The following is a 27331-nucleotide window of genomic DNA, read 5'->3' on the forward strand; positions in this document are numbered from 1 at the left end:
CACAGTAATTCAATAATTTTTCTAAGGGGACGTTACAACTTGTTTACCAAGCCTTTTCGTATACCAAATGGCTCTCGGCTGATCATAGCCAAGCATAGCTACGTGTGTAGTCCTGTACTCAAATCCTGAATAAAAATAAAGTGAGACAGTATTCAGTTATGACTAAATGATGTGGTATGATTGGGAAGTCACAGGTATTTATGGAGAACATTATCCCAGATGTCGGTACTAACAGAATCAGAAGAATTATACAGTTTTGAGCGCTAGTGTGGAGTGGGATACTTGAAATGGAAATTTGTGGTAATTTTATTTTATTTATTTATTTATTGCCAAATTATAGACATGTTACCTGATTTTTTAAAGCAGGTCGTACATCTCATGATTTTCGTTTTTCATCTTTTTGCAGTTTTCTTTTGTTTTATCTACAACATTTACAAAGAATAATACTTTTCAGAATAAGTGTAATTTAAGGTTGAAAAAAAATAAAATTTTGTTGTTTTTTAAGAATAATATAAAAAGACGATGGATAGAGGAGAGACTTATTAGTACCATCACCGAATGTTTCTGACGGTGAATACCTCGGAATGATTTCTTCGAGCAGTTGACGGCCAGTCACACACACACAGAAACAGACGCGCACCCACCCACCCACCCACCCACCCACACACACACACACACACACACACACACACACAAACACACACAAACACAAACAAATAGTTATTAATAGAGAAATAGTATTGCTTATCCAGCCAATGTGTTAACTTCAGGTGTCCATCAGTGTACAGGATTTGGTGATTCCTTGACTATATCGCCAGCACCTAATGCTTATACAGGGTGAGTCACCTAACGTTACCGCTGGATATATGTCGTAAACCACATCAAATACTGACGAACCGATTCCACAGACCGAACGTGAGGAGAGGGGCTAGTGTAATTGGTTAATACAAACCATAAAAAAAATGCACGGAACTATGTTTTTTAACACAAACCTACGTATATTTAAAAGGAACACCGTTAGTTTTGTTAGCACATCTGAACATATAAACAAATACGTAATCAGTGCCGTTTGTTGCACTGTAAAATGTACCTTAGGTACAGAAGAGACTGGAACACCACGTTACGTCCACATGCTAACACCTTTTTATTGGTCTTTTTCACTGACTCACATGTACATTACCATGAGGGTTGAGGTCACTTACACACGTGGTTTCCGTTTTCAATTACGGAGTGGAATAGAGTGTGTCCCGACATGTCAGGCCAATAGATGTTCAATGTGGTGGCCATCATTTGCTGCACACAATGGCAATCTCTGGCGTAATGAATGTCGTACACGCCGCAGTACATCTGGTGTACTGTCGCCGCAGGCTGCCACAATACGTTGTTTCATATCCTCTGGGGTTGTAGGCACATCACGGTACACATTCTCCTTTAACGTACCCCACAGAAAGAAGTCCAGAGGTGTAAGATCAGGAGAACGGGCTGGCCAATTTATGCGTCCTCCACGTCCTATGAAACGCCCGTCGAACATCCTGTCAAGGGTCAGCCTAGTGTTAATTGCGGAAATGTGCAAGTTCACATGCTGATACCACATACGTCTACGCGTTTCCAATGGGACATTTTCGAGCAACGTTGGCAGATCATTCCGTAGAAACGCGATGTATGTTGCAGCTGTTTGGGCATCTGCAATGAAGTGAGGACCAATGAGGTGGTCGCCAATGATTCCGCACCATACATTTACAGTCCACGGTCGCTGTCGCTCTACCTGTCTGAGCCAGCGAGGATTGTCCACGGACCGGTAATGCATGTTCCGTAGATTTACTGCCCCGTGGTTTGTGAAATCCGCTTCATCGGTAAACAGGTAGAACTGCAACGCATTCTCTGTTAATGCCTATTGACAGAATTGCACACGATAATTAAAGTCATCACCATGTAATTGCTGATGTAGCTACACATGAAACGGGTGAAAGCGGTGACGATGCAGTATGCGCATGACACTACTTTGACTCAGCCCACCGGCTCTCGCAATGTCCCGTTTACTCATGTGTGGGTTCATGGCAACTGCTGCTAACACACCAACTGCACCCGCTTCTCCTGTGAAGGGTCTGTTACGGACCCGTTTGCGTGCTACGACCATACCCGTTGCATACAGTTGGCGGTAGACGTTTTGCAATGTGCGGCACGGTGGATGCTCTCTGTCCGGGTACCGTTCTGCATACACCCTGCAGACTTCAGCTGCATTTCGTCGACACTCGCCATAGATGAGTATCATGTCCGCCTTTTCAGAGTTCGAATACACCATGGTCACAGTTCCTACAACACTACACTATGCGACAGCTAGACCAAACCACAACAGTGCACTACAGCCAAATGGTTCAAATGGCTCTGAGCACTATGGGACTCAACTGCTGTGGTCATAAGTCCCCTAGAACTTAGAACTACTTAAACCTAACTAACCTAAGGACAGCACACAACACCCAGCCATCACGAGGCAGAGAAAATCCCTGACCCCGCCGGGAATCGAACCCGGGAACCCGGGCGTGGGAAGCGAGAACGCTACCGCACGACCACGAGACGCGGGCCACTTCAGCCACACTCGTAAACACGGTCGTCATCGTAAACATGTCCCTGCAGATGCTGCTCGCCGACCGTGGCCCGTATTTGTTACAACATGCAACTGAACGTCGGAGGTTTCAAGCGTCAGCTTTAGGTTGCAATATCTCCGGATGTAATTAACATTTTACAATACAACAAACGGCACTGATTACGTATTTGTTTATATGTTCAGATGTGCTAAGAAAACTAACGGGGTTCCATTTAAAAAAACGTAGGTTTGTGTTAAAAAACATACTTCCGTGCATTTTTGTATGGTTTGTATTAAACAATTACACTAGCCCCTCTCCTCACGTTCGGTTTGTGGAATCGGTTCGTCAGTATTTAATGTGGTTTACGAAATATATCCAGCGGTAACGTTAGGTGACTCACCCTGTATACTGTTACATCTCGGCCTCCTCCTCCTGTTCCTCCTCATTGTCACTGTTTTCGCTGTCACTGTGGGTATCGCTGTCCACCTTCTAGAGATAGTTGTTAAATTGCGCATAAGCATGTCTGTTATGTCGTGTTAGCATGTACTCTTAATGTGTTGTTTTTGAAATACTGTTCGTCAATGCGTTTAATTGTGCCCATTGTTGTTCGTCTCTTATTGCTGTCTATATATCGATGTCTGTATCTGTGTAGTCTAAGTGTAGTGTATGTCTACGGTTCCGGTATTGCCTGCAGAAAATTTGTGGTAAGGACTATGGGACCAAACTGCTGAGGTCATCAGTCCCTAGGCTTGCATACTACTTAATCTGACTTACGCTAAGGGCAACACACACACACACCCATGCCCGAAGGAAAATTCGAACCTCCGACGGGGGTAGCCTCAGGAGATACTTGACAGATGAAGTGGGCACAGAGTTTCACAGAAATTGCATCAGACGTTTGACAAACGCTAGTAGGTTGGGAGCCGTACAATTGAAGGCCTTGGCTGTAAACAATGGTTAGAGACAGTTAGTGAGAAAATCCTTGTTACTCATTGTAGAACTTAGTACGATTGCGTGCTGGAAACTAATGCCTCTGAACTTTTACGTGAAAACTCTTAAAGTTTTTTAAACAAGAAAGACGTTATTAACATTCTATATCTTTATTTGCCATCCCTAAGCACTACTCTCTCAACGTAGTCACCCTGCCACTGAACACATTTGTCACAACGAGAGATCTGTTTGTTGATACTGCCACAGTAGAATATTTGACTTTGTTGACACAGCCACAGACTCAACTCTGCTTTCACCAATTCATCACTATCAATGTTATGTCCTTGAATGTATTCATGAAGATGTGGAAATCGGCTGGGGCCAAGTCCGTAATGTACGGAGGCTGACCGATGACATTGAACCCGAGGCAGCGGATTGTTACATATGTCTCAGCGCTCGGGTGTGGTCTGAAACCATTATGATGAGGAATACGGTGCTCCATGTACGGACGAACTCTTCGAATCCGAAACTAAATTGCAGCACGATGTTTCTCACGCACCGATATAGTTACGTTACACACCAGTGACTTTCACTCTACATTTCGGAGCCCTCTGGTGGCAGAGAGCTGCAAATATGTAGACATGAAGACTAAAGTTGTAAAATGTTAATAAAGTGTGTTACGTTCCTGAACGCAAATCCGCTTCCAGACTTGTTATTTATCAGGTGAATGTGAATAGTCAATTAAGTAAGTAAGCCGGCCGAAGTGGCCGTGCGGTTAAAGGCGCTGCAGTCTGGAACCGCAAGACCGCTACGGTCGCAGGTTCGAATCCTGCCTCGGGCATTGATGTTTGTGATGTCCTTAGGTTAGTTAGGTTTAACTAGTTCTAAGTTCTAGGGGACTAATGACCTCAGCAGTTGAGTCCCATAGTGCTCAGAGCCATTTGAGCCATTTGAATTAAGTAAGTAAACAAAAATATGTGCCTTAGCATACTCTACATGAGTTTACGTGACTGTGTGATGGCAGAAACGTTAAGCACCGTCCTTTTTTTATGTAGTCTCCAGAGTATGAACTTTACTAAACCATCTAAAACACGTGGTTAAAATGTACATTGAATTGTACGAAAAGAATATATAAATGTATACTTACAGATATGAGAGCTCAACCTCTCATACTTATAGATACGAGAGCTCAATCTATCATAAGTTTGTCCATCATAAATTATTAACAACTAGATTTAGAAACAAATCAGAGAGTTATGAAGGGCTTCCTTAACGTTGCTTCCTTAACGTTGCATAATAAGACGACAGTAAAATTAGTTTTAAACTGTGCTCAATCATTGATCACCTTTTGAGGTAGTTGTTACTTTGTTGTTATAAAAATTGGTAATGCAATTCTTAGTATCGTAAACTGAAAGAAATCGAAATTTCCTAATTTATGTTTTTGAGAGGTTTCACAGTAATGTTTCGCTAACTCTATATATATATATATATATATATATATATATATATATATATATATATATATATGAAGACGGTATCTGTTTCTTTGGACATGTCCGAAAGAACAGATACCTTCTTCATATATATCCTGATCTTATATATATATATATATATATATATATATATATATATATATATATATATATATATAGAGAGAGAGAGAGAGAGAGAGAGAGTCAAAGCTCACCAGCCATTGGACAATCTTCTTCTGTGCGGATATACAAACAGTGCCAGAAGTCTTACGGGAATCGGCAAAAAGTTGCTAGTAATGTGTATAATGGGCAGGGGCACTATGAATATAGCGCGGAACCAATAAGTAGGGAATGTGGGTCTCGCGGGAGGCGTGCCAAAGATAAATCCCTCGACTCGCACAATCCTCTGTGTGCTCGGCGGCTCAGATGGAATGGTCGGCCTCTGTAGTAAAAACTGAGTGGAAGGATCAACAAACGAACTTGACCGGATGCCATGAGACGTCCGCAACGACCAAGCACAACGATCAACAACGAACAAAATGAAGAAAAGGTGGATAGAGCGTCTGACATGCAAGCAGGAGATCCTGGGTTCGAGTCCCGGTCGGGGCACACATTTTCAACTGTCCCCATTGACTTATATCAACGCCTGTATGCAGCTAGGGGCATTCGTTTCATTGAAATTTTCGCTAACTCGTCCAACAAGTTGGTTGGTTGGTTAGTTGGTTGATTTGAGAGACGGGACCTAACTTCGAGGTTATTGGTCCCATCCGATTAGAGAGGGACGGAGAATAAAGCTCTTTTAAAGGATCCATCTCGGCATTTGTCTTTAACTTTTCTAACACTCATTGCAAGGCAGGAGGTCAAGGCCGCAAGCTGACGCGCAAACAGTGGTAAGTACAATTGACTTATTTTAAGAATAATACTTAAAACAGAATTTTCGATTTTAAAAATGTCGTTGTTCTAGAAATATTTGAAAAGGTCGTATCTAAATAAAAAATCGTATTGGATGTGTATGAAATAGAAGGTATTTCGTACACATACCTTATTTATGAGATTTTATTGAGTCTTTACTGCGCAGTTTCTCAAAACAACCAACTTGTCACTTACTACTGTTTACAGCCGACGTCTTCAATGGCCCTACTACGAGATAGTTCGGAAGTTGTAGAAGACAAGCAGCACAAAACATTCCGCTTACTATAACAAAATTACCATCTCAAGTTCGAGAATTTCGAGTTTGCCAAATCGTTGTTGATCCGTTTAGCTTATGGAACTCTGTGGATTTTGGTTAACAGGTAAGCGTTAGAAATTCTTCTAGAACTTAAATTTTCAATCAACACAATACGTTTAATTTGTAGTCGGCTCTATTCTCATTTAGACTAACATACGGATGATCATGTTAAACCAAATCCTGATATTATAAAGAGTCAAACTACGGCACTTAGCAAGTCATAATTAATTCTGGAAAACGTTCAGTTACTACCATAAACTTAAGTAACGTGTAAATTCATTGTGCTGAGCAGCCCTTCATAAGCTTAGTATATACTGAGCGACGCCTGAGTTGATGTAACGTGCGACGCCACAGGACAGCGGATGACTGGAAAGTGTGATTTGAAGTGATTACTTACGCTATACACTGTGGCAATCCGATGAAAAGTTTTGCGTTTGGCGAATACCTGTAGAACCCTGTCTGCCATCAGGCGCATAGCCAAGTGGTACAGTGGAGGCGGTGTTACGGCATGGGGTTGCTTTTCATGGTTAAGGTGTGGTCCCCTGGTTTCAGCTTTTGAAGAAGGATGGGCTGCCAGTCCTCTACAGGAATCTAGACATCTACTTGAAAGCGTCCGCATGTGACTCACATTACTGCCTCTAATATGTGTAGGGATATTTTTGATCAGTTACCGTAGTTACCTATAGATGCAACAAGTAACAACTAACAATCAGCTGAAGAAGGCTTATTGTTGATTTTTTTTATTTACACAACAAATCACGTCGCATTATACCACTGAAACTTGGGAGCAATAGAAATTTTTTTTTTCTTTGACCGAGTAACATTTCAGTCCTCAGTTCGCAGAAATCCCGAGAAATCGGAAACTTCCATTCAAACAGCATATTTGCTTCTGCACCCGATTGCCTACAGTATCTTTGAGATCATGCTGCAATGATCTATCGAAGTTGTAAGGTGGCAGAATAAATGAAGGTCCGATTCACACCTTACATGAAAGCTTTATACATTATAAACGGAAGGTGAATATGACACCTAATTAATGAGAAAATTTGCCTAGCAGTATGTAATGCAAAAAATGGATGACACTCAATCGACGGTAATTAACACACCGTTCCTATAATGCATGTTTGAGTGAAGGTGAAACAAGCAGCGAGAGGCGTTTTAGTTTGGAATTTCAGAGGGACGAGCAGAGGCAAGAATGCGCTGTAGGGGGTACCACAGAAACCACTTACAGGGGAGTCCCAGGCAGAAAGTCAACGACCGACTAGGTGACTCGGACGGGAAGAGCGAGTATAACGCCACATCTGACGGAGGACAAGAAAGGAAGCTTTTAGGAAACTGCGTTTCGGAATTCCAAGTGGATAAGAAACAAGACAGTGACGCATTTTCGATCACATGTCCAGCGAGTGCTACACGTGTGAGAGAGTCAATGTACGCATTTAGGCGTCTGTAACGGGCACAAGACGTCCGATTGGCGGAAACGCGCTAGGAAAGAGAAAAGAGCCAACGTTTCGATGCAATTTAATGGTAGGGAACTAGCCATTGGCGGAGAGAGTTTCCACAAAATAGGAGGAACGCTCCTATTGATCGAAAAAAGCCGTGACATGAAGAACGAGAGAACCCACATGGGGATACAGTTCGGCTATGAGTAAGACAAGACGGAAATCTTCGTGGGCTCTTCTCTGAAATGGCGTCAAGTACAAAACGGAGCACATAACGCTCTGTACGATGCAGAGGAGTCATTTGTGTGAACACTGTGTAATATCTCTTTATATTCGATGAATTATTCTGATACAATTCTACACTTGAATGACGTTTACTAATTTTCTATCTTCATACTCGCAGATTCCATGCCCAAAGTAGTTTCATACAATAGCTATGCCATGAGCGCATAATTATTCTTTGTAGTACTCTCTCTGGTGGTGGTTAGAAGAAAAAAGCTTCCAATATTGTCTTCGTGCCGATTAGCCTGAGCATGGTTTGAAGAATGCGTGAAGAGTTTGACAGAGCACTGAAAGACCTGAGTCAAAACAAGGCCCCGGGAGTAGACAACATTCCATTAGAACTACTGATGGCCTCAGGAGAGCCAGTCATGACAAAACTCTACCATCTGGTGAGCACGATGTATGAGACAGGCGAAATACCCTCAGACTTCAAGAAGAATATAATAATTCCAATCCCAAAGAAAGCAGGTGTTGACAGATGTGAAAGTTACCGAACTATCAGTTTAATAAGTCACAGCTGCAAAATACTAACGCGAATTCTTTACAGACGAATGGAAAAACTGGTAGAAGCCGACCTCGGGGAAGATCAGTTTGGATTCAGTAGAAATGTTGGAACACGTGAGGCAATACTGACCTTACGACTTATCTTGGAAGAAAGATTAAGAAAAGGCAAACCTACGTTTCTAGCATTTGTAGACTTAGAGAAAGCTTTTGACAATGTTGACTGGAATACTCTCTTTCAAATTCTGAAGGTGGCAGGGGTAAAATACAGGGAGCGAAAGGCTATTTACAATTTGTACAGAAATCAGATGGCAGTTATAAGAGTCGAGGGGCATGAAAGGGAAGCAGTGGTTGGGAAAGGAGTGAGACAGGGTTGCAGCCTCTCCCCGATGTTATTCAATCTGTATATTGAGCAAGCAGTAAAGGAAACAAAAGAAAAATTCGGAGTAGGTATTAAAATTCATGGAGAAGAAGTAAAAACTTTGAGGTTCGCCGATGACTTTGTAATTCTGTCAGAGACAGCAAAGGACTTGGAAGAGCAGTTGAACGGAATGGACAGTGTCTTGAAAAGAGGATATAAGATGAACATCAACAAAAGCAAAACGAGGATAATGGAATGTAGTCAAATTAAGTCGGGTGATGCTGAGGGAATTAGATTAGGAAATGAGACATTTAAAGTAGTAAAGGAGTTTTGCTATTTAGGGAGTAAAATAACCGATGATGGTCGAAGTAGAGAGGATATAAAATGTAGACTGGCAATGGCAAGGAAAGCGTTTCTCAAGAAGAGAAATTTGTTAACATCGAATATAGATTTAGGTGTCAGGAAGTCGTTTCTGAAAGTATTTGTATGGAGTGTAGCCATGTATGGAAGTGAGACATGGACGATAACTAGTTTGGACAAGAAGAGAATAGAAGCTTTCGAAATGTGGTGCTACAGAAGAATGCTGAAGATAAGGTGGGTAGATCACGGAACTAATGAGGAGGTATTGAATAGGATTGGGGAGAAGAGAAGTTTGTGGCACAACTTGACTAGAAGAAGGGATCGGTTGGTAGGACATGTTCTGAGGCATCGAGGGATCACAAATTTAGCATTGGAGGGCAGCGTGGAGGGTAAAAATAGTAGAGGGAGACCAAGAGATGAATACACTAAGCAGATTCAGAAGGATGTAGGTTGCAGTAGGTACTGGGAGATGAAGAAGCTTGCACAGGATAGAGTAGCATGGAGAGCTGCATCAAACCAGTCTCAGGACTGAAGACCACAACAACAATCTGAATATTGAGATTTATGACAAAAGATAACTGATACGAAAGTGTACGATTAAAAGGGAAATATGCATATATATTGCTCCTTCATACAAAAGGTGTGTATTTGACATTTGAGAATTAATGATATTCATCGATATATTGCGTAGTTGTTAATCAGAAGGGAACTTCCGAAAGACTGGATACGAACCTGCATTTCATAATCCAAGAGCTCCATCACTTCTTCGGAAGGTTAAACTTCATCAAAGCCAAATATCCTCTTGATCTGAGGTTTCCCGACTGATTATACAACGCTCCCAAAATTACGAGGCATTTTATTTGTACAGATTAGCAGACTGCCGCAAAGAACGAGCCTCTAGAGAAGAAGAATCATCGCCTGATATCATTCTAACGAGTAAAATTTCTGAACCATTTTGAGTGACTGAGCTATGACTGTGTTTCATATCATGAATGATTGATTGCTCGAACGAATTGAGAACTACATAATTACATAGATAGGAGGAAAAATTACAACTGCGTTCACAGCAGCTGATATCCAGCTAGAAATTAGCTGTAGCACCATTTAGCTCCAACTGTGGAGAAATGAACCAGACAATTAGTTAATTGTTCTTGCAAGAACTGAGAGGGCATTATAATATGTACACTGCTACAACCATGTGCGGTGTATATCGCCACATTCTAAGGCTAGGGATGAGTACATGTTCTCTCACATAACAAGAAACTTAGGGAAAGTTTCTGCTGGAAAATTCATCAAAGGTGTAATTAGTTTAAAGGAATTTCAGCGGAAGAGAGCGCCTAGCAGACGACAACTCATTGCAGCTTAAGGTAAATACCGTGTGCAGAGGCATAAATTTGTTGGTTCTCCAGCTTGCGTCCACTGTAAAGTCGAGTGATCTTGGTTAATCTTTTGCTCACATAACTAACCATCCACTGTAGAGTTGATTGTCATCTTAAAAATAGTACCGACCTTTGAACCAGAATCGGACAATTTTTGTAGAACTGACCAACATCATAACGTAAGTGTAGGAACAATTTTGTAAAGAAACTTCTAGTTAATCTTTAATATTGTTGTGTTTAGGATAATTTAACCTTATGAGAGTTAATATTTAATATTGTTGTGTTTAGGATTATTTCAATTTTTGATGACGATGAGATGCGTTACCCTGACAACTGTTTTTTGTTGTCACATTGAAAACTGTGTAAAAGCATGTATTTTTGTGCTAATATTGCGACATTAAACATGCCATTTCAACTTACACAGTTGTATTCAATCCTAGAATAAGTAAGCCACAAACATTGCACATTACAAAGTAACTCCTAGAAGTCTTTTGTTTAACATGATCGAGATGGTTAGGCAGCAGCTATAGGAAACAAGCACATTGTCCCGCATAAACTAATTTAGCGATTGTTCAGTAGTAGTCGTTTCTTAATTATGCTATATTGGCGATAAATGCCTCTGTGAAATGATGTTGTTGCAATAGCGTGTCTTTATAATATCGGGCCGGGTGGAAAGCTCGTACGCAAATGATAAGAACACGAGGTATAGGAGAATTTATCAGCCTCTCCTGGTTAATTATTAAACTCCCTTATTTTCTTGCTTATTTTTTATTTTTTACTTTTCGCTTAGCTATCGGAGCTTCTCTGTGGCTGTGGCCTTAGAGGAAACCTATCTTGCCAACCCCTTAGTGCGGCCCTCCATCCTCTCAGCCATAACGCTGTATATTATCTAAGAGAACCCACCTTGCTGCGACGCCTTGTACTGCTCCTGGTACAAATGGTAGACCCGCGCATGCGCCTTGATGATGGTGTGGGCGGCCAAGTAGTCTCCGATGCCAGGAGCCGGTAGACTGGGTGCTGCCCGCCCAGCGGACGCGTAGCCGCTCACTACCGCCGCAGGCTCGTTGAAAGTTATCCAGAATTTCACCTGCACGAAAAGACACAGATTCTGCGACGTATGTACGCTGACCAACAGCTCCTTCCAGCACCTCATACTTTCGTGAAGATAGACACCATTTTTACATGTTTTCACAATCTTCAGCCGAACACTTCTGCGGCAGCCCTTACGATATCTTGTGTCGGTACTTCTCATACTACCATTATTTACTCCTGTTCCTGTTTCGTTCGTGATTTTTGCGTGGAATGAATGACCTTCGGTATGCCTTAGAGCAGGAGTCTCCAAACTTTTTAGTCCGCGGGCCACATTGACTCCTCCACGAAGTCATAAGGGCCAAGATCTACCTAGTGGGATTAAAGCACCATAGCACTCCATGATCACCGTAATGTAATGCTAAAGGAAAGATGAAATCGCAAAAATCTAAGGTTGTGGAAATAGCTAGCACTGAAACGAACTAAGATTTTTATTTAATTATATACACTCCTGGAAATTGAAATAAGAACACCGTGAATTCATTGTCCCAGGAAGGGGAAACTTTATTGACACATTCCTGGGGTCAGATAGATCACATGATCACACTGACAGAACCACAGGCACATAGACACAGGCAACAGAGCATGCACAATGTCGGCACTAGTACAGTGTATATCCACCTTTCGCAGCAATGCAGGCTGCTATTCTCCCATGGAGACGATCGTAGAGATGCTGCTGGATGTAGTCCTGTGGAACGGCCTGCCATGCCATTTCCACCTGGCGCCTCAGTTGGACCAGCGTTCGTGCTGGACGTGCAGACCGCGTGAGACGACGCTTCATCCAGTCCCAAACATGCTCAATGGGGGACAGATCCGGAGATCTTGCTGGCCAGGGTAGTTGACTTACACCTTCTAGAGCACGTTGGGTGGCACGGGATACATGCGGACGTGCATTGTCCTGTTGGAACAGCAACTTCCCTTGCCGGTCTAGGAATGGTAGAACGATGGGTTCGATGACGGTTTGGATGTACCGTGCACTATTCAGTGTCCCCTCGACGATCACCAGTGGTGTACGGCCAGTCTAGGAGATCGCTCCCCACACCATGATGCCGGGTGTTGGCCCTGTGTGCCTCGGTCGTATGCAGTCCTGATTGTGGCGCTCACCTGCACGGCGCCAAACACGCATACGACCATCATTGGCACCAAGGCAGAAGCGACTCTCATCGCTGAAGACGACACGTCTCCATTCGTCCCTCCATTCACGCCTGTCGCGACACCACTGGAGGCGGGCTGGACGATGTTGGGGCGTGAGCGGAAGACGGCCTAACGGTGTGCGGGACCGTAGCCCAGCTTCATGGAGACGGTTGCGAATGGTCCTCGCCGATACCCCAGGAGCAACAGTGTCCCTAATTTGCTGGGAAGTGGCGGTGCGGTCCCCTACGGCACTGCGTAGGATCCTACGGTCTTGGCGTGCATCCGTGCGTCGCTGCTGTCCGGTCCCAGGTCGACGGGCACGTGCACCTTCCGCCGACCACTGGCGACAACATCGATGTACTGTGGAGACCTCACGCCCCACGTGTTGAGCAATTCGGCGGTACGTCCACCCGGCCTCCCGCATGCCCACTATACGCCCTCGCTCAAAGTCCGTCAACTGCACATACGGTTCACGTCCACGCTGTCGCGGCATGCTACCAGTGTTAAAGACTGCAATGGAGCTCCGTATGCCACGGCAAACTGGCTGACACTGACGGCGGCGGTGCACAAATGCTGCGCAGCTAGCGCCATTCGACGGCCAACACCGCGGTTCCTGGTGTGTCCGCTGTGGCGTGCGTGTGATCATTGCTTGTACAGCCCTCTCGCAGTGTCCCGAGCAAGTATGGTGGGTCTGACACACCGGTGTCAATGTGTTCTTTTTTCCATTTCCAGGAGTGTAATTTTGATTGGTGGACGCACCTAACCGAAATTCTGGCGTATTTTATTCTGGCGAATTTTACCGACAAAAAAGTATGTCACTCCACATTCTGTATGTATTTTAAAACGTAATCAAAAGAAAGTGAAACCTCGCTTAAGAAGCATCTTCCATAACGATTGATTACTAAGGCTAGTCGCCGAAGTGGCGTCCATTTCAAAGACTTGCACCAGACTTGTGAGTAGAATAAAATGCAAAGAATTTTTTTATTTAAAATGTTTTCGCCAAACTAGTCTGTTAACCGTTTTTTTTTTCACTATCGCACGGAGAATGGTCTGTCTGTTTATTGTGGATAGCCACAAGTTTAACCATGACCTTCCGCTTTGTAAAGATAGAGCTCCGACAATGTCGCCGTGTATTGGTCGCGATAGGCTTCGAAACTCAATTGTTGGCAGTATAGGTCATCATCATCAGTTATCTGCTATATTAGCAGGTCCTTTGCCTCTCCATTTTCTGCGATCCATTGCTTCCTTCTTAAGGCTGCTGTATGTTGTACCGTCCATCATGTCATCCGTATCTGGAACCTCTTCCTTCCTCGCTTCCTTTTCCCTTCTACATGACAGTATAGGTACCACCTCAAACATTTGGCGGGCCGGATAGCGGGGATGTCCGGCCACCTAACGCGGGCCGGTTTGCCGGCCCTCGCGGGCCAGTTTCGGCACGCGGGCCCTAGTTTGGAGACCCCTGCCTTAGAGTGAGCTCTAATTTCTGTGACTTTTCGCATGGTCTTGAGGCACCTTATACAGGGTGTTTATTATAGGTTCAAACGAAAATGGCGCGTAGAGGACAATGAACCAAGCACATAATACTAAAAGGCATAGATCGGTAAACCAATCGTGGGGCCGGCCGGAGTGGCCATGCGGTTCTAGGCGCTACAGTCTGGAGCCGAGCGACCGCTCCGGTCGCAGGTTCGAATCCTGCCTCGGGCATGGATCTGTGTGATGTCCTTAGGTTAGTTAGGTTTAATTAGTTCTAAGTTCTAGGCGACTGGTGACCTCAGAAGTTAAGTCGCATAGTGCTCAGAGCCAAGCCAGCCAATTGAGGGGGGGGGGGCAGGGAAGGGGGACATAGGCAGTCTTCCTTGGTAATTAAAATTTTTCCCAGGCTCTGTAATTGTAAAGGTGCATTAGAAGAATTATTAAATGCACTGGAAATAGCGTCCTTTGGAGATATCTATAGAAATATTTTTTCCTTAACCAAACAGAGTCAGTTTTACTACCAATGATTCGATGACTTAGCACGTAGCTGGAATTTAACGCGTTTGCGCAGCTCTAACTCTGACAGTGCTAGTGGGGCGCAGGGGTCTCTGAAGTATATAGAAATATATGTCAAAGTACATGGCACACTTCATCTCCTGACGTATGTTGACCGTTTGGAGAACGCAGATGTTCTATATAGAATCTACACGGATTCTCATGTAGAGATTTTTCGCAACTCAGCCCGCATTGTTCGTCTATGAGATGCTCAGGTCCGCAGTGAAAGATCTCCTAGTAGATGTGTTTTTTCGGAATATTACGCGGTACAATCCCGCACTGTCGCTTAGTAAAGGCAATTCAAACTTAATAAATACCGGAGTTGCTTACCGATTGAATACAAATGTCGTCCTTTAAGAGGCAAAATCGTCAGACAGAAAATTAACGATGTTGTAGGGCCTATTTGTTCACTGTGTGTAGAATCAAAGCTTGGTGTGCGGATTGGTAATTTAGCTCCGGCGGAATCAAATCTCTTCCGCATAAATACGTGGAATGAGACACAATTATTCGATTGCAGTACAGGTGCTGGATCACTGGAACAACTATGAAATATCGGTTAGTATCCGACTGGAGCGATCAATTGTGGCACGACCACATGAAACTACACTGCGAGCAAACTTACGGACGAAAGTAACTTAACCATGGTGTATCACAACCAAGTAAGTAACTTCCACATTACGTATTTCTGCCAAGTAACATAACTTGGTGAATCTTGAACCATACACGGAAATGACTGCTACAGCAGAATACAGAAGGTAACCGAAAGAAATTCGCAGTGATACGAAGAGAAATGACACTTCTATCTAAACACAATAATTATACGGAAGTCATCGCGATTTACCACGGTCATATGGACATTACAAAAGGCGGGACATAGTTCTTAATAGGATTTGTGATTGCCACGGGTGGAAATGCAAGTTCTGCAACGTGCTCCCATGCTCTCCACAAGATTAAAAAAGGACTATTTTGGTAGGTCATCCCATTCCTCCACCAGCATGACTGGTAAGTACTGGATGGCGTTTGGTGAATGTCGGATGTACAGCAATACGTCTTCCCAACGCACCCCACACGTGCTGGATAGGGTTTAAGTCGTGCGACCGAGAAGTCAGTCAGTACGCCGAATTTTCGCTTTATGCAACCTAGGGTTTCGATGCGGTCGCGAACTGTCATGCATAAAAATGAATGCATGGCCAAATGTTCCCCTGAAAGGACGCAGATGGGTAAGGACAAAAAATAAAAACACCTACAGCCGCCCTTATGATTTTATTTTACTTCGTCGCTACCAGTTTCGACGCTTCATTGCGTCATCTTAAGGCTGTATTGATGCGGTACAAGTTGATACGATCCCCATTCATAACCCATCACTTACGTGTCAGCACTCCAACCATCAACTGTCAATTCGGTTCGACTCCCGGCGGGCTCAGGGATTTTCTCTGCCTCGTGATGGCTGGGTGTTGTGTGCTGTCCTTAGGTCAGTTAGGTTTAAGTAGTTCTAAGTTCTAGGGGACTGATGACCATAGACGTTAAGTCCCATAGTGCTCAGAGCCATTTGAACCATTTGAACCATCAACTGTCAACAGTTGACGGTTGGAGTGCTGACACGTAAGTTTCAGATTATCTGCGAATCCAGTAATGCTGGCAACTGATAGATTATGCATGGGGATCGTATCAACCTGTACCGCATCAATACAGCCTTAAGATGACGCAATGAAGCGTCGAAATTGGTAGCGACGAAGTAAAATAAAATCATAAGGGCGGCCTCTCATTGGTCCAGTCCGTATGCTCTTGGCGTCATCAGATCGGTGCCTTCGACGTGGAGGTGTCAACGAACTGGTCGTCGGGCAGAGACAACCCATTGCAGTTGCTATGGCTCTGTGCAACGTAACAATGCGTGCCTTGCAGTCCCATTAAGAGTGGTTGCAATTACAGACGTTGTTTTCCTGTTGTACAACGTAGCTCTCATCTGCTGCTGTAGTTGACTATGGTCAACCACCTCCTATCTTTCGGGCAACAGTACCTGTGGTTCGGAAAGCTCCCCCTGCACGTGAAACAATGCATGTGGGAATCAACGCCCGAGGGGAAGCGGTCGTTTCGTTGACGGCCTTAGGCCTTTTCGTGTCGATTCTGAGCGCCAGTGCGTCAGAAATGTTTTCATCGGCCACCAATTACGAAACCTCGGGGAATTTCAACCCTGGCGTCGCGGTTCTGACCTCCACTGCAGAGGCGTCAAAAGAAGAGATGAAATGTGCCTGAGAGGGGGTGTGACTATCTTCAAAAAATGGTTGAAATGCCTCTGAGCACTATGGCACTTAACATCTGAGGTCATCAGTCCGCTAGAACTTAGAACTACTTAAACCTAACTAACCTAAGCACGTCACAAACATCCATGCTCGAGGCAGGAATCGAACCAGCGACCGTAGCGTCGCGCGTTTCCAGACTGAAGCGCCTAGAACCGCTCGGCCACGCCTGGCGGCAACTTTCTTCAATCGGTTAACAAGTCCACGGTGACATTGGGCAGATTTGTGGTGAACTTTGGTGCCGATGTGACATCATTAACCCATCTTACACCCGACATGAACTTCTGAGTTATCGCCTTTTTTTTCGGTTATATAGACACCTTTCCATTTGGCGTGTCGTCTAGCCCGTGTGTGACGTCGCAGGACGCCACGCTTTGGCAGCTTTACAGAGGAAGGTCATAGGCGCATTTGACTCAAATGTCAAACTTCTCCGCTGCACTGGGAGACATTTTCGGGGTTTTGGAACATCGTGTAATATTTCCACTTCAGCCCCTGTAGTTTCATGAATTTCCGATACGTGGAGGCGCTATAGCTATATGTAGTCTTCAAAATGGCGTGTGTAGCGGAGATGCGTTAAAACAAGAGAACTGTCATTGAGTTTCTGTTGGCGGAAAACCAGGGCGCTGCTGAGGTTCATAGGCGCTTGCAGAATGTCTACGGAGACCTGGCAGTGAACAAAAGCACGGTGAGTCGTTGGGAAAGCTGTCTGCCATCATTTCAACAAGGTCACGCGAACTGTCCGTTCTTCCTCGTGTCGGCAGGCCGCACACAGCTTTACCTCGTGCAGTGTGGCCGTCGCTACAAATATGTAAACAAACTTTTCCATAACAACGTAAGGCCTCACACAAGTATGCGCACCTAAGAGGAGCTCACAAAACTTCATTGGACTCTTCTTCGTCATCTAAAACTACGTCGACTGATCTTCTTCATCGATCCTATAGCTCGGGTTTAGCACCTTACGACTTCCATATGTTTGGCCCAATGAAGATGCACTCCACAGGAACAGTACGTGGATGTGGGGGGGGGGGGAGTGGGGGGGGGGGGAGGGGTTATTGATGCGACAATAGAATGGTGTCCCATGTGGGCATACAGAAAGCACCTTATGTGTGTGTGTGTGTGTGTGTGTGTGTGTGTGTGTGTGTGTGTGTGTGTGTATGTGTGTGGACGTGTCTGTGAATACAGGCAAACAGAAAGCTAGTAGCCTACATACTCCAGTTGCACTGTTTTCAGCTCCGCATATCGCTTGAAAACTGTGCATCTATTGTAAGTCGTAATCATACTGATAACCGTTTCATAGCCCAAATACTTAAAATGTCGAGGCTACTTACTGTTCGTTGAACTAGTAACTGTACGCCTTCTTATTCGTGTTGTCGTTCCAATTATTTTCCCATGAATAACACCATTTTAGTCTCCTTCCTTGACACATTGAACACTGATGATGCCAGACAACTTTCTTTCTCTAATGTATTGAACGTTATAATAATTAACCTTTATTAAAAGTCTGTTTCGTAAATACATGACGGGATTAATTTTCACGGATAATGGTATGATAATAACCGCCTGTTCACTCTTATATAAGAGGGCTGACTGAAAAAAATTCCTCCACCCTCGTAACTCTTTAACAGTTGGCAACATTGGTATGCGACAGGTACTAGTTTGTTCTGTAGCCTCTTCTCTACAGCTCCAGTTGGCGGAAAGCCTTAGCATTGAACGGTTGTGTTGTTACAGTGTAAAGTTTGGAATATTGCGCCGACGGTCGGTCAATGCTATTTAAGCAACGCGTAGTCATTGAATTCTTGACAGCGGAAGGTGTCATCCCAAAGGAGATTCAACAGAGAATGAAAGCAATTTATGGTGATTGTGTTGATGTGAGTACTGTGCGTCTTTGGGCGAGTAAGTTCAAATATGATAAGGCGGGAACATCTGACCTGCGTGACAAACAAAGAGTTGGACGTCCTGTGACAGCAGGCAAAATGTTGAATGATTGATTCAGGACGATCTTTGTAATACTCAGTGAGAAACTGCAAGCACAATCGATGTGTGTTACGAGCAGTCGTTTGCCTTGATGAATGGGTATCCGGGAAAGACCATCAAACTGGTCTAAGAAGAAACGTGATTCATCCTACGGGGCGACAAGTTTCCACCGGTCCACAGTCCAACCTCGATGACCATATGTCCACTCATATAGTCAGGAAGTCATTAAGTCTACGTCCGTTCGCGTATGGGTCGTCTCCTGTGGAGCCTCCTGCTCCAGAGTACTACGGTTCGCCCTGTTTCTTGCTTTACATAACGGGTAACCCTCTGATCTTCACATTCTGTGAAGAGGCGAGGACATCCAACACGTTGTCACCTATTCGTGACTAAGACATTGTCCATGGCTGCTCAGTACAACGCGAATACCCTGCCGGCTTCGCCGTTTGCGACATGCTTGTTCCCAGTCGCTAGGCAGTCACAATCTGCTCTTTCTCAGAGTCGCTTACGTCAGTGAATTTCGCCATTTTGGTTTGTGACATCTATAGAATTATTTCTCATTCGTTTCTGCTACGCCTGCGTGTTTTCCTTACACCCAGACCTTCAAATGTCAGACAGTCGGAAATGTAGCAAACATTGTAAATCGATACGGTATCAACCAAAACACCGATGTAGTTTGTACTATGTACTGTCGTCCAGATAAAGGTGCGTAATAGTAAGTAACAAATAACATCTGGCCTACAGCGCACAGGAAAAGCATTAACTGCGAGCGTCTGTCGTATAGACCTCCCTGGGGAAGTCGGTAGAGCTTAGTTTGTCGAACCATCCCAGGTTTTCTACTGTTGTACGAGTGAAATTTTATATTTGACAAAATGTTCCTACCATGTAAAAAGACTGTTAGGAGTTTATTGCAGTGTTCTATTCACAGTCTGCTTTCGCTTCGTTTATTTGACAGTATCAGACCTGTAGAGTACAGCTGTAGTTTTACATAATAAACAAACAATCTGAAGAGAAGAGTAAAGAAACAGTTGCATCACACGTGCGGAAGTACTAATAGTAATAATAATAATAATAACATAATAAAAACAATAATACTAATAATAAACAAACCAACAGCAACAATAATAAGTACATAACTTTCAGAAATCATTGCAAACACCACCACACGTGCACATTGTCGCGGATTGAGAACAAAAGTTTCGCAATAGTGGTTGCCTTCAAAGGAGCGTGTGAACAAATTGCTTTCGAATATCAAGCACGTTTTATGAATCCCATATTTGAGCATCCAACCTGTAAATTACAATCACTATTACCACTTCTGCACTTGCGTCAAGTTGTTTCTTTATCCACCTGTTCCGACTGTTCATTTTTTATTCTGTGAAAACACAAATGTACTCTACAGTTTTCGTACTTTCAAATAAACCAAGCGAATTCGAGCTGCCAATAGAACACAGATTTAAAACTCCTAACGGGCTTTTTACATGTGAGGAACATTCTGTCTCATATAACAATTTCATACGTACTACAGTACAAAAACTGGCATGACGAGGACAAGAATATGGGACCCTTCCTACAACAAACTAACGCTTTATTAACATCTCTACGGGAACTCCACACTTTACTCTTTGCTCCGTAATTCATGTGTTACTTACGACTTACCATTACGCATCTTCTCCTGACGACAGCAGATAGCACAAACTATTACCAAACAACTTACAGGTATTAATCCACCTAATATTTTCAGCGACCGCCTGTACTTCGGCGGGAGTACACCCCACCATCATCAAAGCAAACTGCAACGGACAGGCGAAGTACAGGCAAATTTAAAGCCTCGGTTCTTAGACTGATGCAGGAAAGATAACACACACTGAACACTAGTGCCACCAAAGATGACCGTAGTCAGAGATATCGATAGTGAGACTACGAACTAGCAGGTGAGGTAACATTAATTCTGTTACTCTGTTTTTTTGACAAGGGAGAGAGCAGGATTCCAAACAGAGTTCAAAGAAAAACCTCCATCCCTATTTACAAGGTTGCTCGCTAATTTAGTCTCAACTGCCTCCTTAATAACACTGTCCCAATAACTGGACGTGCATGCCAATATCTCGGTGTTGTTGTATAGCATGGGATGACCAGTATCCAAACAATGTTCGGCAATAGCAGATCTACTTGGCTGCTGGTAATCGTGTGAGCTGTTTATACTCAGTACATCGGTCCTCCACGGTCCTGATAGTTTGACCAATATATGCCACGCCACAGCTACAAGGAATGCGATATGTACCCGCCTTACGCAAACTGACGTTAGGTTTGGTGGTGAATTAATTAATGTCTTTCGGCATGTGTTGACATCCACTTACTTTTTATTCAGTGATGAGTATTACGAGCAGACAAATGGAGTTGCGATGGGTAGTCCGTTGTCTCCTGTGATCGAAAATTTGTTTATGGAGGACTTCGAGGAACGTGCATTGGAGTCGGCGCCTTTCAAACCGCCTGTTTCTTCCGATATGTTGACGATACTTTTCTTGTTTGGCTTCATGTTACGGAAAATTTGAATGCCTTTCTAGAACATCTGAACTCGATCCACCCTAACATTAGTTTTGCGATGGGGGTGAAGAGGATGGTTGTCTTGCCATTCTTGACGTTTTGGTTAGGAGAAACGACGATGGATCATTGGGACATGCAGTCTACAGGAAACCTACTCACACTGACTTGTATTTACAGACTAATAGTTGTCACCATTCGGCTTAGCGTGAAGGGGTACTTCGTACCTTGGTACACAGAGCACATGTCGTTTCCGACGCTGAGACTTTGCCAGTTGAGCTGCCCCATCTTGAAGTTACATTTCACCTGTCCGTTGCAGTTTGCCTTGAAAATGGCGAGGTGAACTCCCGCCGAAATATCGGCGATCGCTGAAAATATTACCTGGATGAATACCCGTAAGTTGTTTGAAATTGTATATACAATGAGAAACTCAGGTCTCACAGCACAAACTATATCGGAGGTTTGGTACTGATCTGACGGACATCTGTACTCACGTTCCCACACCAATCTCGATGTGGACAAAGTGGCAAAGTGTTTTGACGTAGCAGTTTCTAAGTAACCTTGAAGTTCAAGCTTCATTTGCCTTTGCCAAACTTTATTAAAATCCGAAATCTAATTCGGCTGTAATGTTATTTTGTGGCTGTTACGTATGCATAACAATGTAACTTGAATTTGTTGGAGATTATGTTGGCAAATTTGTTCACCAGAACTGCTGGTCTTGGGTAGGCTTTAGGTTTGACAGTAATACAGTTTTTGCAGTCATATAGTTAAGTACAGTCGTTTGATTGTTAGTTATTGCCATTTCTTTCCGTTCTACTTTCGACTACTTCGTTTTTATTTCGATTACAATGTGTTTTCGTTTCTGCTATAAGTTTCTCTACGAGGTCACGCGAAAATGGGCATAGATCTATCCATCGGCCACTCCTAGAACGTCGTTTCAGTGACGTGCTAGTAAATAGTTCTGTGACCTTGCCTCAGAAGACAACCACGTATGTTGAGCCTTTTTTAGAGATTTTGCAATTTCACTTTTAGTTATTGTCGAGTATATCATGCTGTGTTAGCTACACTGTGTGATCAAAAGTATCCGGACACCTGGCTGAAAACGACTTACAAGTTCGTGGCGGCCTCCATCGGTAATTCTGGAATTCAATATGGTGTTGGCCCAGTCTTAGCTTTGTGAGGGCTTCACGGCTTCCACTCTCGCAGGCATACGTTCAATCAGGAGCTGGAAGGTTTCGTGGGGAATGGCAGCCCATCGTTCACGGAATGCTGCACTGAGGAGAGGTATCGGTGTTGGTCGGTGAGGAGTGGCACGAAGTCGGCGTTCCAAAACATCCAAAAGGTGTTCTATAAGATTCAGGTCAGGACTCTGTGTAGGCCAGTCCATTACAGGGATGTTATTGTCGTGTAACCACTCCGCCACAGGCCGTGCATTATGAACACATGCTCGATCGTGTTGAAAGATGCAATCGCCATCCCCGACTTGCTCTTCAACAGTGGGAAGCAAGAAGGTGCTTAAAACATCAATGTAGATCAGTGCTGTGATAGTACCACGCAAAACAACAAGGGGTGCAAACCCCCTCCATGAAAAACACGACCACACCATAACACCACCGACTCCGAATTTTACTGTTGGCACTACATTCACGGGCAGATGACGTTCACCGGCCATTCGCCATAACTACACCCTGCCATCGGATCGCCACATTGTGTACCGTGATTCCACACAACGTTTTTCCACTGTTCAATTGTCCAATGTTTACGCTCCTTACACCAAGCGAGACGTCGTTTGACATTTACTGGCGTGATGTGTGGCCTATGAGCAGCCACTCGACCATGAAATCCAAGTTTTCTCACCTCCCACCTAACTGTCATAGTACTTGTTGTGGATCCTGATGCAGTTTGGAATTCCTGTGTGGTGGTCTGGATAGATGTCTGCCTATTACACATTACAACCCTCTTCAACTGTCGACGGTTTCTGTCAGTCAACAGACGAGGGTTTCTGTCAGTCAACAGACGAGGTCGGCCTGTAGGCTTTTGTGCTGTACGTGTCACTTCACGTTTCCACTTCACTAGCACATCGGAAACAATGGACCTATGGATGATTAGGAGTGAGGAAATCTCGCAAACAAACGTATGACACAAGTGACATCCAATCACCTAACCAAGTTCGAAGTCCGTAAGTTCCGCGGAGCGCCCCGTTCTTCCCTGTCCCGATTTCTAATGATTACTCAGGTCCCGCTGATATGAAGTACCTGGCAGTAGGTGGCAGCAAAACGCATCTAATATGAAAAACGTATGTTTTCGGGGGTGTCCGGATACTTTTGATCAGATAGTGTATATCGAAACAAAGATGTACTCTCGAGGAATAACTGATTCAACAGAACATCGTTGAGTATTTAAGTGAGACTTGTCGATGTCCTATTGAAAACACTACGAATTTTTAAGACAGTCAAAGGATTTTTGTTTATGAAAAATGCAGGTTTTCTCGGGGAATTTCGTTGGTGAAACCATGAACGGAGTAAGAAACTCACCTTGAAGAAACATTTCGACTATTATTTTTCTATTCTTGATCTTCAAGAGATATAACAAAACAGCTGTAGATGTAGAGGGAGACACTTGTTGAAACTTGGCCACTAATGAGTTAGATGACGATTAGTTTGGCTTCAGGAACGGCAACGGCACCAGATACGCAATTCTGACTATGCGGCTTATAATGAAAGCAAGAATAAAGACATGTCAAGAGTCGTACTTAGGATTTGTCGAGTAGCAAAAAGCATTCTAAAGCATCAAATGAGTGAGGATGCTCGAAATTATGAGAAAAATACGTGTAAGCTGTAGGTAAAGACGGTAAATGTGTAATACATACACAAGACAAGAGGGAAAAATAAGAGCGAAAGACCAAGAACGAAGTGCTCACATTAAAAAGGATCTAAGGCAGGGAGACAGTCTTTCGTCCCTCTTGTTCAATCTATACATGGAAGCAGAGATTATGGAAATAAGAGAAAGGTTCAGGAGTGGAATTAAAATTCAAGGTGAAAGGATAAATGGTTCAAATGGCTATGAGCACTATGCGACTTAACTTCTGAGGTCATCAGTCGCCTAGAACTTAGAACGAATTAAACCTAAGTAACCTAAGGACATCAGACACATCCATGCCCGAGGCAGGATTCCAACCTGCGACCGTAGCGGTCGCTCGGTTCCAGACTGCAGCGCCTAGAACCACGCGGCCACATCGGCCGGCGACGTGAAAGGATATGAATGATAAGATTCGCTGATAACATTTCTGTCCTCAGTGAAAATGAAAAGCAGTTATAGGATTTCGTGAATGGAATGATTAGTCTAATGAGTACAGAATATGGACTGAGAGTAAATCGAAGAAAAACGAAAGTACCGAGGTGAAGCAGAAATGAGAAAAGAGAGAAACTTAACATCAGGATAGGTGATCACGAAGTAGATGAAACTGAGGAAGCCTGCTACCTAGGCAGCGAAATAACTCATGACGGTCGGAACAAGGGCTGGTAAAAAGGGCTTTCTTGGCCAAAGGAAGTCTACTAGTATCCACCACAGGATTTAAATTGAAAAAGAAATTTCTGAGAACGTACGCGTGGAGCGCTATACGAAACTAAGGTGGAATGATAAGGAAAGGAATGAGGAGGTTTTGCGCAGAACTGGCGAGGAAAGGAATAAATGAAAAACTCTTACAAGAAGGAGTGAAAGAACGATAGAACACGTGTTAACAGATCAGGGACTAACTACCAAGGTACTATAGGGAGCTGCATGGGGTAAAAACTGTTGGGGAAGACAGGGATTGGAATACATTCAGCAAATAATGGAGGACATACGGTGCGAGGCTGGCGCAGCAGAGGAATACTCGGCGGTCCGAGCCTGATGATTCTAGATCTACATCTACATCTACATGGATACTCTGCAAATCACACTTAAGTGTCTGGCAGAGGGTTCATCGACCCACCTTCACAATAATTCTCTGTTATTCCACCCTCCAACAGCGCGAAAAAATCGGAACACCTATGTCTTTCCGTGCGACCTATAACTTCCCTTATTTTACTGTGATGATCGTTCTTTCCTGTGTACGTCGGCGTCAACAAAGTGTTTTGCATTCGGAAGAGAAAGTTGCTGACTGAAATTCCGTGAAGAGATTCCTCCGCAACAGAGAACGCCCTTGTTTTAATGATGTCCATCCCAAAGCCCGCCTGTATCTTGTCCGTGACACTGTGTCCCCTATTTCGCGGTAATACAAAACGTGCTGTTCTTCGTTGAACTTTCTCGGTGTACTCTGTTAGTCGTATCTGGTAAGGATGCCAGACCGCGCAGCAGAACTCCAAAAGAGGAAGGGCAAGCGTAGTGTAAGCTGTCTATTTAGTAGATCTGTTACATTTTCTAAGTGTTCTGCCAATAAAATGGTTTGCCTTCACCACATTTTCTACATGTTCATTCCATTTAAAATAATTCTTGCAATTCATAGATATTTAGTCGAATTTACGGCTTTGAGATTGAACTGATTTATCGTGTAATCGACGTTTAAAGGAGTCCTTGTAGCACTCTTGTGAATAACCTCACTCCTTTCGTAATTTGGGGTCAATTACCTATTTTCGCACCATACAGATATCTTTCCTAAATCGTTTTGCAATTCGTTTTTATCTTCTGATGAGTTTACTAGATGATAAACGACATCATCATCTGCAAACAACTTAAAACGGCTGCTAAGATTGTCTCCTAAATCGTTTATGTAGATAAGGAATAGCAGAGGGCCTATAGCTTAACCTTGGGGAAGGCCAGAAATCAGTTCTGTTTTAATTGATAATCTTCCGTCAGTTACTACGAACTGTGACCTCTCTGACAGGAAAACACGAATCAGTCACATAACTGATATAATACTCCATAGGTACGCAATTTCATTACAAGCCCCTAGTATGGTACAGCGTCAAAAGCCTTTTGGAAATCTAGAAAAACAGAATCAGTTTCAAATACCATGTCAATAGCACTTAACACTTCGTGTGTACAAAGAGCTAGTTGGGTTTCGCAAGAACGGTGTTTTCTAAATCCGTGTTGACTGTGTGTCAATAGACCGTTCTCTTATAATTCGTAATGTCCGAACACAACATGTGTTCCAAAATGCTGCTGCATATCGACGTTAATGATGTGGGCCTATAATTCAGTGGCTTACTCTTACTACCTTTCTTGAATACTGGTGTGACTTGTGCAACTTTCCCGTTTTTAAATTCGGATCTAACGCTGAGCGAGGGATTGTATTTGTTTGTTAAGTATGTGACTATTGCATCAGTATACTCTGAAAGGAACTTAAATTGTATAGAGTCTGGACCAGAAGACTTGCTTTTACTAAGTGATTTAAGTTGCTTCACTACTCCGAGGATATCTACTTCCAAGATACTCATGTTGGCAGCAGTTATTGATACAAATTTTGGAATATTTACTTCATCTTCTATGGTGAAGGAATTTCGGAAGGGTGTGTTTAGAAACTCTGCTTTCACCGCACTGTCGTCGATAGTATTTCCATTCCTATCGCGCAGAGAAGGCATTGTCTGTGCCTTGCCTCTAGCATACTTCACATACGACCAGAATCGCTTTGGATTTTCTGCCAGGCTTCGAGATAAGGTTTCTTTGTGGAAACTATTGTAAGCGTGTCGCATTGATATCCGCTCTAAATTACGAGCTTCTATAAAAGATCACCAGTCCTGGAGATTTTGCATTC

General features: G+C 43.6%; 1 protein-coding gene across 1 annotated transcript in view; it reads right to left on the reverse strand.

The window, feature by feature from the left end:
- Window positions 1-27331, reverse strand: part of LOC126094804 (myrosinase 1-like) — a 133753-nt gene that overhangs the window by 70352 nt on the left and 36070 nt on the right. Inside the window, exon 5 of the mRNA XM_049909373.1 lies at window positions 11441-11624. Within this exon, the coding sequence (XP_049765330.1) occupies window positions 11441-11624 (184 nt within the window). The remainder of the gene's footprint in view (window positions 1-11440; window positions 11625-27331) is intronic.

The sequence above is a fragment of the Schistocerca cancellata genome, chromosome 8, assembly GCF_023864275.1.
Source record: "Schistocerca cancellata isolate TAMUIC-IGC-003103 chromosome 8, iqSchCanc2.1, whole genome shotgun sequence".
Lineage (NCBI taxonomy): Eukaryota > Metazoa > Arthropoda > Insecta > Orthoptera > Acrididae > Schistocerca > Schistocerca cancellata.